This window comes from Phocoena phocoena, chromosome 6, assembly GCF_963924675.1.
Source record: "Phocoena phocoena chromosome 6, mPhoPho1.1, whole genome shotgun sequence".
In the NCBI taxonomy this organism is placed as follows: domain Eukaryota; kingdom Metazoa; phylum Chordata; class Mammalia; order Artiodactyla; family Phocoenidae; genus Phocoena; species Phocoena phocoena.
In genome coordinates, this window is record NC_089224.1 from 15,993,902 (window position 1) to 16,009,823 (window position 15,922).

At 60.4% G+C, this 15,922-nt stretch overlaps 1 protein-coding gene across 2 annotated transcripts; it reads right to left on the reverse strand.

The window, feature by feature from the left end:
* Positions 1 to 1,338: 1,338 nt before the first annotated feature.
* Positions 1,339 to 12,521, reverse strand: PDLIM2 (PDZ and LIM domain 2). Of its 2 annotated transcripts, XM_065879417.1 has the most exons (9): positions 12,429 to 12,521; positions 11,577 to 11,728; positions 9,454 to 9,523; positions 9,200 to 9,351; positions 8,967 to 9,045; positions 4,843 to 4,925; positions 4,467 to 4,612; positions 2,585 to 2,702; positions 1,339 to 1,516 (listed from the first exon to the last, which is right to left on the reverse strand). In XM_065879417.1, exons 1-9 carry the CDS (start codon positions 12,519 to 12,521, stop codon positions 1,339 to 1,341), a joined length of 1,071 nt encoding a protein of 356 aa, XP_065735489.1. The 2 variants fall into 2 exon arrangements, with proteins under 2 accessions (XP_065735489.1, XP_065735490.1); XM_065879418.1 differs by lacking the exon at positions 2,585 to 2,702 and having other exon boundaries at positions 1,443 to 1,516.
* Positions 12,522 to 15,922: the final 3,401 nt, after the last annotated feature.

Below are 15,922 nucleotides of genomic sequence, written 5' to 3' on the forward strand. Positions count from 1 at the left end.
AGGTGCCTGGGGAGGCAATACTACACAGTCTCTGCCAAGATTCCTTCCCAAAAGAGCCAGATAGCACAAAGCACCCTCTGAAGCCCAGCTTTGATCTTTTCCCTCAGGCTGAGTGGACGATAAGGTAGGTCTAGAGCACACAGCAGCACCCATGCACCTTTCTGAAGTGTCCTCTGGAATTAGGACTGGGAGTGATGGGTGAATCAAGCCAAAAATCTGGCAGAGGACCACTGTCCCCCTGCCTAGCGGCAGCTTTCAAATCAACCACCAGCGAAGCCAGCTGGGGCTCCCAGGGACGGGGCAGGCAGACCAACCCTGGCTTGGAGGGTGTTGGTCCTCAGGGTAGGGGCGCTGCAGGGTTGTCCCTCCCAGGGAAAGCTAACTCACAGCCCTGTCCAAGGTTACTCCTGGGATAAGCTTTCTCAAACGGGTGCAGACAGAATCAGGCAAGCACAGGAGGTTCTTTAGATGTTGCCCCCTCTCTGGCCCACCGAGCTCCCCTGGGTGCGTCAGCAGGGCAAGCAGCCTCCATACCAAGTAAAGCAAGGGGCACAGAGCACCAGCGCAGATACTGTCTCACGGAGACGGGCCTGGGCAGGAGTCTCAGGGCCTGCTTCCTGTTTGCTGCTGGCCCTCTAGCATCCCTTACCCTCTCGGGCTCCCAGTGAGAAACTCATTCCTCTACCAGGGATCATCCCAATAAAACACACATCTTTAAAAGAGGGTGCAGGAAGAGCACGACCCTCCACTAGCAGGAGTGGGTGTCTTCAGTCGGGAGTGTCACGTGCTGAAGCATCTGGTAGGGTGGAGGTTTGAGGGAGGCGGAAATAAGAGGAGAGAAAAATTGTATGTAGGAAGACTCTCCACCCAGTGGTAGGGAGAAGCTCATCCCCAGGGGCTGGGGCAGGGAAGGAGAGAAAAGAGGGGCACCTACTTTATTTTGTCCACGTACAGTATATATTTATAGAGCTCGTATGTTGAAAACTTTACACAGTGAATACCTGTAGCCTCTGGCCCAGCCCTCTCCTTCCAGATACTTCTCTCCATGTCCCAGCCTGCTGAACCCCTGGTACACAAAGGTGTCCAAGGCAGCACCCACTTCGCACTTTGACGCAGAGCCTGTCCAGCAGGGGGACGCGAGGGTATCCAGCAGAGGCCTGGGAAGGTGAGGCTGCCCTCACCCACAGCACAGGCAGGTCCTAGCCTCTGGCCTCACTCAGCGAGGAGGAAGGGGCCTCACCAGCCCCCATCGCCTTTCCAGGCCAACTTGATATTGGCGCGGCCCGGGTGCGGAGGTGCCTACAGAGTGGAGGGCGGTCTGAGAGCGCAGCCGGGCGCTCAGGCCTGGGAGTTGATGGTGCGCGGTGCGGAGTAGCGCTGGCGGGCGTGCTTCTCGCAGTACAGCTCGTCCCCCACCCAGAAGTGCCCTCGCATCTTCAGGTTCAGCCCACAGTCAGCGCAGGTGTAGCAGCCCGGATGGCGGTACCGCCCCTCCTGGATACGCACGGCCTGGTTCCTGCGGGGTGGGGGGGGGGTGGGGGGGGCGGGCACAGGGAGGAGAGAGCCATTAGCCTAGGGGGGAGGAGAGAGGGGAGAACACCAAGCACGAAGCCACCATTCCCATTCTCAGGGAACCTAGTTTCCAGCCCAGAGTCAGGACCCGGTGAGGTCCCAAAATCTCAGTCACTTGACTCCCCAGGCCTGCCCTCAGGAATCTCCGTTCAACAAACCCCCAGCCCACATCCCCGAAACCCGATTTTTAAAAAGTCATTCCTCCCACACACAAAGGCAGACAAGCACCATCCTGAATCTTGTGGATTGTTAATAGAGCGGTGATTCTCAAAATGCGGTCCCAGTGCCAGGACCCACAGCATCACATCACCTGGCGATGAATTGGAAATGCAAGCTCTGGGGCTAGGGACCTCCCGAAGAGGAAACTCTGGGGGTGTGGGCCCGAAATCCCTCAGAGGTCCAGCTGCTGATCTTTGAGAAACACCGTATAGGACCCCTTCCTTGGGCCGGCACAGCAGTGCTGGGCAGTGTCGCGTTCTGCACATGACACACGGAGGCCCATGGAGGCTAGGGATTTGCCTGAAATGAGTCATCTGGCCCTCACCACTGTGCACGGAAGAAATTTATCGGGGGGTGGGGGCAGGGTTCAATTTTCCAGAGAATGTGGCCGCCTTGTAATGAGAAAAATGGGCCTACCTCTGGAAAACGCATCCCCTTCCAAAGAGGGGGAGGAGGAAGTAACAGCAAGAGTTTCCAAGAGGAGGCACCTCATCCAGAGGCAGATCTGCAGAGGCTTTCAGATGGTTGGAGAGAAATCGAAAGCAGTAGCATTTCTTCCTCCTCCAGGGAGGCAGGGAAAGAAACCGAGGAAGAGGAGAGACAGCAGGGAAGAGCCAGTGCAGGCACCCTAAGAGGGCTGAAGTGACCCCTGAGCCCATCACAGATCCACTGTAGCAATGCTCCCCGCAGGGTCCCTGGCTAGTGGAGCCATGCAGGCCCCTCCTGAGAGCGTCCTGGCCCCTGGCCCCCGCCCTGCGGGGTGTGCCCTGCCCCCCAGGCCGCCAGCACTCACGCGATGCTGGCGCTGCACTTCTCACACGTGTGGAGCTTGGGTGGGATGGCCAGGGCCCTGGAAGTGGGCCGGGAGGACTGGGGGTTCAGCGAGCTGGGCAGGAAGGCGGGTGTGCCACCTGTGGGGGGTGGGGGATGAGGGTGGGGAGGACAGACAGACACATCAGAGCTCACCCACGGCAGTGCCATCAGGCTGTATTTTTTTTTTTTTTTTTTTTTTATGCGTTACGTGGGCCTCTCACTGTTGTGGCCTCTCCCGTTGCGGAGGACAGGCTCCGGACGCGCAGGCTCAGCGGCCATGGCTCACGGGCCCAGCCGCTCCGCGGCATGTGGGATCTTCCCAGACCGGGGCACGAACCCGCGTCCCCTGCATCGGCAGGCGGACTCTCAACCACTGCGCCACCAGGGAAGCCCAGGCTGTATTTTTGATGCCCGCTCCACCTCCTCCAACACAGCTCCAAAGAGACCCTTGTCAAAGGTGCACTTACAAGCGGACCTCTAAAGTAAGCCTGGGCATGAGAGGGGGTCATGGGGGAAGGAAGTGATCACCCCAGATCCTTAGCTGAGGTTGGTCAAGGGCAGGGAGCAAGCTAAGGCAGCCTGAGCAGTGTCTGCTTGGTGTCTGACACGTCAGGCCAAGCAGGCATTTCCTCTCTCCTGACCCAGTGATGATGATATCAAGAGATGATAATAATAGATAATAACAGCACCACAGCACCTCTGTACAGTTTCCAAGGGGCCTTCACGTGCATCATTGTGCCTGAGCCTTGGAACTGCACTAAGATGAAGCACGGATGTTATCAGGTGTGGTCCCCATCTGTAGCCGAGGACCCCGTGACTCCAGGGGCGAAGTCACCATCTGTCTGCGCTGCCCTCCCCCCACCCTTCCGCCTCTCCCCGCGCCCCCTCCCAGGGCCTGCCGAGGCCTCAGGGTACTGATGGACAAGCTCTGCTCCAAACCTTCTCACCTTGTCTCCGAAACATCAGAGTTGGAACCAGCCCCGAGGTACCAGTGATTGTGCCAGTCAAATACTTCGGACTGTCCCATCCTTTCTCTCCCTGATACCACTGCCCAGGCCAGGCCCTCCTCATCTCTCCCCTGGACCATGGCAGTGCCCCCCTCACCCCCTACTCCCCATGCACCCACACGAACTCCTGAGGCACGGTCCACTTCTTGGGCAGCTGGGCAGCCAGTCTTCCCAATAAACAGAGTTCCTGGCGGGGCAGACGTGGGTCCTGACCGCCTTCGATCTCCACACAGCACATGACTGGTCCATCAGACAACTCGGCAACTTCTCGAATGAGCAACTGGACGGCTGGCAGAAGCCTGTATCTCTGTTGCTCACTTCGGCACCTCACACACCCCCTGGCGTTATTTAACAGGTCCTCCTGGGTTGGGACGCTCCTCAGGCCTGGCACGTGAGGCCTCACAGCCAGGACTTAACCTTCGTGGCCACCGTCCACGCAGCCAGGCCCCAGTGTCCTGTCAGTCCCACCCCAGAGCCCTGCGGCTCCAGCCTCCACATTCCACACTGCTCCCGGCCACCGTCTTAAGGCCATTTGTGAAAGTCCTGATCTTTCTTCAAGGGCCCAGTCAGATTCTTCTTCCTCCATGAAGCCGTCCTCGGAGACCCAGTACACACCGCCCACATTTATCGTTCCCTTGGCACTTCCCCTGATCCCAGCCAGCACCTCTGGGTTGCACCCCAGTAACTCCTACCAGACCGTAAGCTCCTGTAGTGCAGGGGCTGTGGCTTCTACGAGTCAGAGCCCACTCCCATGATGAGCACTTAACAAATACTGATTTAATAACATGTCCAGTCGGGGGTCCAGCGTGTCCTGGGGGAACATCCCTCTCCTACCCGAGCCCCCCAGGGGCTCACCTCTCTCCTCAGCCTCTAGGGCTTCCTGCAAGAGCCGAAAAGAGCTGGACTGCCGGGGGGCCACCCGTGCCTCGCGATTTTCCTGCAGCATTTTGAAGACTTCTGAGTCCTCTCTCAGGAGGTGGCTTTCCCCTTCCGAGGCCACGCTGCAGGGATGGGAAGGAGGCAGCCAGGAGTGAGGGCCCCGTTCCCAGGGGTTGGGATGAGCATGAGTGTCCCGGGGGGGGGGGGGTAAAAGGGATTCTGGGGGCCAGAGGAAAGTGGACGGGGGTTAGGGAGGGGGGACCCCCCATCGCTCTCTGGGAAGCCTGTCTCCTGCCCCTCCCAGGCCCTCCAAGATCCCACCCCACCCTCCAGAACTCACTGGTACCTGAGCCTGGGGCTGGAGGAACGGGGACCTGGGGAAGGCGGCGGCGGCAGAACCAGCACAGCCGAGTCGCCAGCACGGCCCAGGCCGGCCTGCGGGAAGGAGCGGCACCAGGGGAGGAGGAGTCAGCGGCCGGGCCTGGGGCCAGCACACCCATCTGGGCAGCCGAACCCAGCTGTTCCCCAGGCCCACCACCAGGGGGCCCCCGGCCCTCGTTGACCAGTAGCCCCACCCAACCAGCTCGCAGAACCGGGGGTCAGCAGCCGCCCGCAACGGCTCCTGCTGAGTCCCCGAGGGGAGGGAGGCCAGCGCCCAGCTCTAGAAGGGTGAGCCTGCTGCCCTAAGGGGACTGGGCAAGGGGCAGGATGAAGATGAGCGTGAGGGGCCACCATGGCTGTTCCTCTGCCATCTCACACGATGTGTTTGCAAAGATGCACACTGGGGCCTGGCAGGCAGAATGAGGAGAGAGAAAGTAAGCTGACCCTTTTGCAATGAGGAACGGGAAACATAAAGGGCCAAGACCCCTCTTGGAGTCAGGGCTCAGGCCGCACAAAAGTCCTGTCTCCTACACCCTCTGGTCCTTCCTCTGAAATGGCCAGGGTCTGGGCTTACCAGCCTCTCCCGGCTGCCCTGGAAGGTCTGGTCCTGCCCCACAGAGCCTTGGGGAGCCAGGTCCCCACAGCAGAGCCCCCTGCTCGATGTGTGCTGTCCCTCTTGGGCTCCTACACCTGTTCTCTACCTGGAAATCTTGCCTTCAGTCTCCCTGTTTTCCGGCCTGCACTCTGCACCCTCCCCTACTCTGCTCCCTCTCCGTGGCCAGCCCCAATGGAAAGGACAGCCTCAGAGACGACCAGGCCAGCCAAGGTGCACCGGCTGAGGGCATGGTCTCCTGGAAAGGAAAATGCCCTCGATTTTAAAGTTCAAAGTTGCGGATGAATTATGGGGTCAAGTGGAAAAGCTGCATGACTTCTTAACCTGAAAACAGAAACTTCACAGAGCTAAAAAAAACAGCCCTAGGGACTTCCCTGGCAGTCCAGTGGTTGGGACTCCGTGCTTCCACTGCAGAGGGCAAGGGTTCGATCCCTGGTTGGGGAAGTAAGATCCCACATGCCATAAATAAATTTAAAATGTGGGGTTTTTTTGGTTTGGGGTTTTTTTTTTTTTTTTTTTTTGCAGTACACGGGCCTCTCACTGTTGTGGCCTCTCCGGTTGTGGAGCACAGGCTCCGGACGTGCAGGCTCAGCGGCCATGGCTCACGGGCCCAGCCGCTCCGCGGCATGTGGGATCTTCCCGGACCGGGGCACGAACCTGTGTCCCCTGCATCGGCAGGCGGACTCTCAACCACTGCGCCCACCAGGGAAGCCCTAAAAAATGTTTTTAAAAAAAATTTTTTTTTTAATTAAAAACAAAAAGCCCTTAGACCCTCACCCCACTGGCCCTCTTGCACTAGCCTGCATTCTTCTTCTGTTCTTGGGCTTCTACAGGTAAGGGAATTAAGGGTCAGAAAGCAAAGTGGCCAATCCAAGCCACCTGGGAAGTGGGAGCCAGGGCTGGGAGTCCACGCCTAGGCTCCTGGGTGCCCAGCTGCTTCCATGCGGTCAACTCAGGAAGGACAACTGGCACCAGGTACTCAAGAATGATGTCCCATCTCGCTGTCCTAGACAGGCCAGCGTGTGCCCTGCACGGGGGCACCGGCCAGCCGGGAGGGAGGGCTGAAATCCACCCTGACTCCCTTCTCAGGCCAGGTCCTCATGCCGGCCAGAGGGACAGGGGTTGTTTTCACTTTACGTCTGCTCACCCAAGTGTGTGCCTCTCCAGAGGGGGCAACTTCCGGTTTCTGTGAGGTCTGTTGATGTTCTTCGCCCTGGGCCCAGCGCAGCCTCAGCCCGCTCAGGAGCCAGCAGCAAGGCCATGGCCACAAGAGCCTGGGGCAGGGGCACCTCATCTGTAGTCACCTCTGCCACCTTTCTCCTGCCAGAGCACCTCACCCCGGTGGAGGGGAGCCCAACGCCCTTAGTTGGAGTAGCTTCACCTTTCCTCTCCCCACCTCCCTCACAGTCACCTGTAGGTGACACCTGCCTTCACAGAAGCGACCTTTCATCTCTAGATCTAGAAAAGCTGCTCACCTGTCCATCAAGAGCTGTCTCCAGCCAACCCCTCTCAAAATGTGTTGGGGGGATGTTAATAAGCGATTGGCAGGGGGATCCCCGAAGAAATTCTGCAGTTAAGTAAGTTCAGGAAATTAAACATCTTTCTTCCTCACAGGCAGGACTTTTCAGAGCCTTTAAGGTGCTCAAGTGCACCGTGACTCCCAAGAGGGAGCTGTGGGACCCGGTGACTCCCACCCCGTCTGACCACAGCCTCATTTGTAGAACAGAATGCAAGCTTCACGGGGTTAGGAATTTCTCTGTTTTTCCACCTATGCATCCCCAAAGCCTAGAAGGGTGCTTGACACAAAGCAGCTGCTCCACAAATAGTTGCTGAAAGAATGACCAGGGGCCTCAGGGTGAAAGAAGGGAATTCCGAGCGTCGGGTCTGACTCTGAGGCCCAGAGAGTGGAAGGATGCCTTGTCCAAAGTGACACAGTAGAGGTGGGACTAACCCAGGTCTCCCTGCCACCCAGCTCAGGGCTCCCCTTCGCACCACATGGGTGGCCCTCAAATCTGCGTGCATCAGATCCCTGAGGGCTCCTCAGAACAGGGATGGGTGCCCTCGCCCCGCCCCTCACCCCTGCGTCCGATCCAGTAAGTCTAGGCTGGGGCCTGAGAACTTGCATTTCTAACAATTTCCAAGGTGCTGCTGCTGGTTTAAGAGCCACTCCCTGTCCCACCCGCCTCTCCCCTTTGCCCCGGTTTTGAGGAAGGAGGATAGGGTGGACCAAGCTCATTCCCAGCTGATCTCAGCCCGGAGCTCTCTGGAGAAGGCCCCCAGGCCCCAACACGCCAGGTCTTGCTTGTACTGTGGAGTTCCCATCTCCCCAGCTCATCGTTCTCTAATCCGAAACCTACCCCATCCTGCCTCTGACATCCGGCAAAATTCCTGACAAAGCTTTCTCAGGCCACCCCAGCCCACACTCAGCTGTCCCCTCCCAGAATGCCTCCTGCTTTTATAATTAAGATCATACTGCTTAGTGCTTAATTTTCCCAAAATTGTTTTGCATGTTTATCTTATTTCTGCCACTGCATTTTTAATTCTTTAAAGACGGGATCTCATTGAATACATACATCTCTATGCCCACATCTCCTGGAGGGTCACTGGGCAGGCCAACAGAGGGTCACCAGGGAGCCACTACTATGCAGCCCCCAGAGGACCCTGTTCTTTCCTTCTCCAGAGCCCCCAGTTTCTAGCACCCTCCCCCAGTCATCTCCAAAGGCTCTGCTTTCTGGAATGCAGAATCTACCCGAGGTAGGATTCCAGCAGCTGGGCCTCATCCCCTTCACCCCAAAGGCTGGACATGCCCCCACTAACTCTGCCTCCAGCAGCTGTGGTCCAGGACTCTTGGCCGTCTCACTCCTCACCTCCCCACCCCCGCCCTTAGAGAGGAGACATACCACCAAGGCGGTATTGGGCTGCCACTAGTGGACAGTGGGACCTGGCAGGGTGTCCAGGGGAAAAGGGCAGGGGAGGGGGGCAGACAGAGAGTAAGCCAAGTGCAACTGGAGTCGGAACCACAGGCCAGCTGGTGGTTCTCTGGTGGTTCTTGGGGGCTGAGTCAGAGGAAGAAGAGGGGGAATGGGTGATGGGAGCTGGGGGCGGGCATGGGGCTTGGAATGGGGAGGAATGTGTTCAAGAGATACAGCCAAAGGGAATCATCCCAACAACAGCAGCTAAACTATTTCGGTCCCAGCCCAAGAGAAACACTTGAGAAGGGAGGAAGCCAGCAGGAAGGGGGGAGGCAGTGGCGGGTCTGAATGTAAGAGGTAGAAGGACACCTGGGCCTGGACGGGTAGGGCCGGTGCAGTGAGTGTGACCCTCACCGGAGCTCTGGCCTCCCGGCTCCAGAGAGGGGCGTGCCTATTACCAGGAGACCGTGGTGCTGGCCGCCTAGGTGGGACCAGCCACATGCAGCCCCACGGGCACCACTAGCAACCAGCCAGGACAGGAGGCTCTCTCCTCCCCTCAGGTATCCTCACCTGTCGGCTTCCGGGGCGGCCCCTGTAGGACAAGTGGTCAGCAGTAGTGGGTTCCGGGGAGTACGCCAGGCTCTGGAAACTGAAATGGGGAAATGGACAGTGTGTGCCGGGGGCCCCGCCACCAGGCTGCCCCGGGAGACAGAGGTGACCCTAGGGCCCCCTAAACCCAGCTACAGAGACTTTGAGAGGCCGGCTTGGACCTGGTGGCCAGGGGGCCCGCCCGCTGCACTCACCTGTGGCTGGTCACCACCTCTCCCGCGGGGGCCTGGGGGCTGGCCGGGGGCAGGGTGGAGAAGGGGCTGCCTGGCCGGGGGCTGAGGGAGGCCTGGCTGGAGCAGGAAGACCGCAGGGAGGACTGGCTGTCGGTGTGTGTCCTCCTGGAGCCCTGCGGAGAGAGGGGCCTGGAAGGACAGGGCCAGGAAGAGCAGGGAAGGGGGCCCCCCATCACTTCAGGGTGTGGGGCTCCCAGCAGGAAGCACCGTACTACCTGGAAGCGAGTGGCCAGCACTTCGGGGGAGCTTTCCCCGTTGGTCTGCCCGGGAGAGGCAACCTGAGGCCTGAAGAGAGGACAGAGGGAGACAGAGTGTCACCGGGTTCTCAAGATTAGGAACATGTCCAAAACATTTGGACATCGGGTAGCCAACTTTTAACTTTGTCAAATTCACAACAAACAACTGTCCTCAACGACCACCATCATTTCTTAAAAGAAAGGACAATTTAGCACCAAAAAGTAGAAAGGACATCATTTCAGCAAAAAGTTCAATAAATTCAAAATTTCTTTAAGAGCTCCTCACATCATCACCCCTCCCCCTGCCTCGCCTTTACTTTTCCTTTTCTAGTCTTTTTTTTTTTTTTTGGTGGGGGGAGCATTTCATCCGGACTTTGTCACTGATCAGCATCAGTTTGTAGATTGATTTGGACTGCTGATTGCACATAAATGATCCTTTATCTTTCACCCCTGGAGAAACTGAAGCCCAGAGAGGGAAAGTAAGTTGCCCAAATTCCTAAAGGCTAACAATGGCTGGGCCAGCTGCCCCCTCTGCCCAGGGGCCTGTCCCCCATCAGCTCCGCCTTTGAGAGGATCCCTCCCTGTGATTTCCAAAGTCTTCCCCCCTCACCCCACCCCCTGTAAACCAGAGGGTAGAGCCAGCCCCGCTTCCTGCCACGAAGGCAGCTGAAGGACCTAGAGAACAAGGCGGCCCAGCTCCCCTGATAATCACCAAGGCTCCCCCTCCTCAACTCCCCAGGGACCGCCCCACCCCCACCCCACCCCACCGCCTCCTCCAAAGCCCTGCCCAGTGGAACCTGGCTGAAGTCTCGAACAGGAGGTGACTGGAGGGCTGGGAGCTGCTGAGGGTGAGGGATGAGCCCACCACGTCCCACTACACGGTTTCTGGATGTCTGACTGCCTCCAGAGAGGTCAGCAGGAACCTCAGTCACCACACGCCACACCAGCCACAGCCTCAGCCTCCCTCCCCGGGGAGAATTTAGGGCCAGAGCAGGGGAGCTTGGGCCCTGGCTCCGCCCAGAGCACTGCTTCCTGCCTGGGGCTTTGAGTGCTGGAGAGGTCTCCCGGGGGTGGGTTACTGGGGGAGGTTGGAAGGGTTTGGGCAAAAGAAAGAAGAGACAGGGAGCCTTGACCTGCCCAGCGTGGAACTGGAGGCCTGGGGGTCCTCGGCCAGGCCCACCTCTCTGATGGAGCTGGGTCCCTCTTGGAGGGACCCGAGAGGAAGTGATGGTGTCAGCAGCTCCCTGCCCCTCCCCCGCCCCACTTTGCAGCTTCTTGTAGATTTTGGTCCCCTTCCCAGATGCCATGAGCTATTCTCTACCCTCCTCCTCTGGGTCCCACTCCTGTAAACACTCATGAGCCAGACTGGTACAAAATAGTCACTGAAGGGGCCGGGGCCGTGAGAGCGTCACAGGAGACGGGAGCCAGGTTCTGCAGTGACGTAGGGCGGCAGGGGCGAGGAGAGGACACGGAGCAGAGGTACCTGACTCAGGTTCAAGGCCCGCCCAGAGGGCTCTCCTGGCTGGGGAATCTCCCAGCATTCCTGCCCTGTGACTCACTGGGATGCCCCACCCCCAGGGAGCCACCTGTTCCCACCCACACCCCCAGGCTGAAGTCCTAGGAACCTGGGAATCTGCCTTCACCAGCAGGGCCCAGAGAGGCAACTTGGGGAGCAACGGAGTGGTTCTATGGGGAGTGAGCCCCCAAACTCCTCACCACCCCAGGATCTGAGCAAAGGTTCTCCCCCCCACCCCTTGGAGGCAGGGGCCCGGCAGACCCAGCCTAAGGCCCACCTTTCTCCTCTTCAACCGACTTCACGCCCACTCCCTGTACCCTGCACACCTGGGAACCAGTCAAACCCAGGTGTCCAGGTGGCTGATGCCAGCCTGCTCTGCCTGTGAGTGCACGCCCGGCTGGGCACAGGGACACCCCTCAGCCCACCCTGCTGCAGCCCCAGAGCTTGGGACCTTCTCACGGATGAGCCGTGAGGGCCCAGGAAGGCCAGGTTGGAGCTGAGAGCAAGGGGTGAGGGCGGCCACTGTGCAGTGGGCTGGCAGAAGGCAGAAGAGTGCCGGCAGGCCCAGCAGAGGTGGAGGACCTACCGGTCCAGCTGCAGCCTCAGCGGCGAGGGGCTCTGGCGGATCTTGCTCTGGGCCTCGGCATGGAGCATGCTTTTCGCACTCTCACCATTGATGGCCACAATAATGTCACCGGGCCGGAGGTCGGCAGCTTCGGCCTTGCCCTCCTCAGTTACCTGTAGGGGGTGAGGAGCAGGTAGTCTGAGGTGACACTCAGGTAGGTAGGGATGGAGAAGAAGGGATTTCCTTGTCCTGCCCAAGAAACACAGAAGCTGGTGTTAACCAGGCTGGCCTGCATCTCCCTTTAATATCTCTCTCCCTGCCTGCCGGTGTCCACCCAGCCCATCAGCCAATCCCCTCCAAAAGCTGGAGTGGCAGCCCCCTGCCGCCCACCTCAGCGCTGGCCTTCTAACGGGGCTCCCCGAAGAACGTGTAATGGCAGAATTTCAGGAACTGTGCTTGGAAATACTTCTGGATAGAGAGCCCTGCCCGTGCAAATCAAATCATGGCTGCACGCAGGCCCTCTGCGTGAACACTCCCTGGCCTGGGCCTGGGTCAGGGGAAAACTGTCAAGAGCTCGGGGCTCCTGTTCTAATAATCACCCAGAATGGCTGCCAGCACGTATGGGGTTAGTGGCCAAGGAGAAAAGAGAAGGCCTTGCGTTGGGCCCAGCTCCCTTTCACTCTCTAGAAGCCTGTTTCTGAAGTGGCCACCACATCCGCATGGCAACGGGGCCCCAGCCCTGCCCATGCCAACAATCCCAGAAGCAGGCCTCTGGCTTCAAAACAGAAAAAGAAAGGTGTCTGTGAGGACCAAGTGGACGCGGCAGACTCTGACTTTGGGGGTACCTCCCCGTCTCCTGGAACTAGCCCTTACCCTGGTCACCACGATAGGCGTGTGGAAATCCCTGCCGCCGGAGATGCGGAAGCCCCAGGGTGCGGGTCCCACCAAGTCCACCGTCAGCGCCATACCTGAGGGAGAGAGGTTGGAGAGATGGAGCCTGCCCCTCACCCCACAAGGGACTCTGTGAGGTGGCAGAAGCGGGTGACAGGTCCCCGGAGGAGCCAGTCAGGGGCTGGCGGTGGGTGGAGGTGGGTAGAGGAAGTGACTAACCTCTCCCGCGTGCCCCAGTTCCACTTCCCCCCCACCCTGGGAAGTCAGGACTCCTGAGTTCCCCCTTTGCCCCGTCTTCGGCAGAGCGGCGGGGTGCTACACAGGGGCTTGCTGAGAACAGGCAGGCGGGCGGGCGGGGCTGGCAGGTGGTAGATGTCAGCATTTCCTCCCTCTCCCCTCCTCCACCATCAGGGTGAAGTCCCCCTAGTGCTTGTTTCCGGTCCCCAAAACCGACAGCACAAGGGACTTCCTCCCCACTCTGGGGGAGGGCAGCGCTCGGGGAACAGAGGTGACAGCACAGAAAGGGGTGGTACCACCACGTACTCTCAAGTACTTGGCTGGGAACGGGGCAGCTTGCCCACGTGAGGCCAGGGTCTTCAGAGGGGCCTCCTGGCTGCCTGCCGCGCCCCTGGCCATGTGGTCCAGGTAGGCAAGACTGGGCTTCCCACCTCCGCCAGCGGTCTGCTGCCCTCCCAGCAGCTCCGGCAAGAAGGACGGGCTTATCTGCCAAGAAGGGCACACCCACCACCGGGCGCTGGCCAAAAGGGCGAGCTGACTGATGCTGCCCGCAAGCTGGGGCCCCAGGCCTCCCACCCACTGCCCCTCCACTGGGCAAGGGAGTGTCCCTGTAGACCAGACCCATGTAGGATTTCCTGACCCTCTAGCTCTGGAGTCAGGAGCCAACCCAGGCAGGAAGCTGCAGTGCCAGGCTGGGCCACCGCCCTACCCAGCGCCCACCCTGAGGCCGCCCCTGGGGAGGCCCACAGACTACAAACGCTGCCCGAGTCTATCAGGCACACTGGGGCCACTTCCCGCGTCTAGGAGCCTGGGGAGAGGGCGCCTGGGCGGACGGGGCTGTCTGCCCTCTTCCCGGCCCTCCGGCTTCCCCTTTTGCCCAGGCCCAGCCTCTGTCCCTCCCGCAGGCCCCAGGTCGGCGCTGGCGGCTAGCAGATGCCTTGGATTCCCAGACCTTTGAGCCGGCCAGTGGACTCCGCTCCGGGGACCGCGGGGAGGTGCCCAGACCGTCGGCCCGGCTTGCCCACTTCTGGCTCCTTCTGAGCTCCGAGACCAAAGTACCCGCGCACGCCGGGGGCTGGAGGAGGAGCACCCGGGACGGGAAAGCCCAGCTAGCGGGGGGCGCCGACCGCAGGCGAGGCTGCGGGGAGCGGCCGTGCGCGGAGGAGAGGTCCGGGCGCCGAGCCGGCCGCGGGCGCGCAGAGCTGCGAGGGCGCCGGGGCCGGGGAGGTCGCCGGCCGTGCGGACCGCACGCAGGTGGGCGCGCTCACCCGGCTCCCGCTCACCTGTCGGGCTGGGCGGCCGGGCCGGGGAACGAAGGGAAGGAAGGAGGGAGGCGAGGAGACGCCGCCGTTCCCGCCGCAGCCGTCTGCCCGACTCTGGGGAGAGCCCGCCCGGGACTCCGGGACCTGCCTCCGCCCATGTGATCCCAGGGCCGCCCCTGCCGCCGCCCCTGGCCAGGGAGGCCGCCTCCTCCGCGCAGCTCAGCCCCGGCGCTGCCACCTGGCCCGCGCCCGCTAGGGCCCCGGGGCTACTCTCCCGAGAGCCCACTAGAGGCTGCGGCCGTCCTCCCCGGGGTGTCCCCATCCTCTCGAGGTCAGGGGAGGTGACCTGGTGACGGGTCCGGAGTCCCACTTCGCAGACAGCTGAGCCTGCTGACCCCCGAAGCTCGCCCAGGCCGCCTGCGCGCCCCCTCCTTCAAAGGGGCTCTGAGCTCCCCCAACCCCAGTCCAGGGCCGGGGAGGGAGAGGGGGAGGGCAGGCTGGGGCTGTCTGCGGTCGGCCCGCCCGGCTCCTCCGCCCACTCCAGGCTCCGAGGCTGGCGCAGATGCAGCCCCGCCACCCATAAATCCCAACCCAGAGGCCGCCCCTCCGCTTTCCTGCCTGGCCAGCGCGCTCGCGGGGCGGTGGCCGCGGACTGCTGCGGCGCTTTGGATGCGCAGAGCTTCCCTGCTTGAGATGCGCCGTAAGCCTGCTCCACTCAGGGTGACATGCCAGGCCCAGGACGAGATGAAGAGAGACTCCGGCTGGAAGTGACCGGGCCCCCTCCTGGGCTACACACGTCCTTTGCGGGCTGATGCCTGTTCCGTTCCTGGCTGCCCTCCCCTCACCCTTTCAGCTGCCCTGCCTGCGGCCTGCCGCTACCAACAACCACCAATGGCCCTGATCCCCCTTGCCCCCAGCCCTCTGCCAACCACCTGGATCCCCAGCTCTAGGGATCAGGAGAGGACAGCCAAGGAGAGGCCCCAGGTGTCAACTCAGAACCATCTGGCAAATGGTTCCCCCAGAGCCAAACCTGGCAACCCTCACCCTGGGGACCTCAGGGCCTACCAGAGCCGGCTTCTCCCATCTCCCTCTGGTTTCCACTTCACTCTCTGTCAGGCTGGCCTGTTTTCAGGGGAGGCCACCTGGAGGCACAGCTGTAACTTGCCTGCCTCAGGTGTGAGTCATTCCCTCTGAGTTCTGTCTGCAAGGTGTGCCCTCACCATCCCTCTCGCCTACCTATGCCCTGGACCAGCCTGCCTCCAATGCAGCTACGTCCCCTGTCCTCGGTGTGTGTAAGCCACTCTCCCACTAAGAAGTTCCAGAGGCCTCCTGGTGTGGCCTCTTCGCCTGATGCACCTGTTCTGCCTCCCCAACTAGACTGGAAGTCCCTGAGGGAACAGGAAGCTGCAGGTAGGGCAGGCACCACTGCCCGGGGTGGGGGGGGGGCTGCCTCTAATGCCAGGTCTGCCTCTTCCCAGCTGTGTGACCTCGGACGGTTTCCTCAGCCCCTCTGGGTCTCAGTTTCCCCTGTGTAAACTGGGGATGATGCACAGCTTACCCTCCCGTTGTCCACACTGCCCTCCTTTTAAAGCTGCCCATTCCTCAGAGGGCAGGGTGGGTTTTGTTTGGCGTGTTGCTCCATTCCTGGAGTGTTCCATAATATTTTGTTGAAGGGATATTGTTTGAATGATCAAATGGATTAATTTCTCTTTCCTCGCCGCCCATCCCCATCCTGCCAGTTTGTAACAGGGACTCAGTTTTGCACCCCTTTCTGCTCAGACTTCGCCTTGGAGAGTCTCTAGAAAGATCTGCAGGCTCATCGGCAGGATTTCTGCTCTGTGGGTTGTGCAGTCACAAAACTCACAGCAAAGACAAAGTCAGCCGACCCCAGGGCATGTCCCTGTGGGACAGAAGGGCATACGGTTCTGCCCTTAGCAACTCTGTGGCCAAGTGACTCACCTCACTGGGATGAGCATC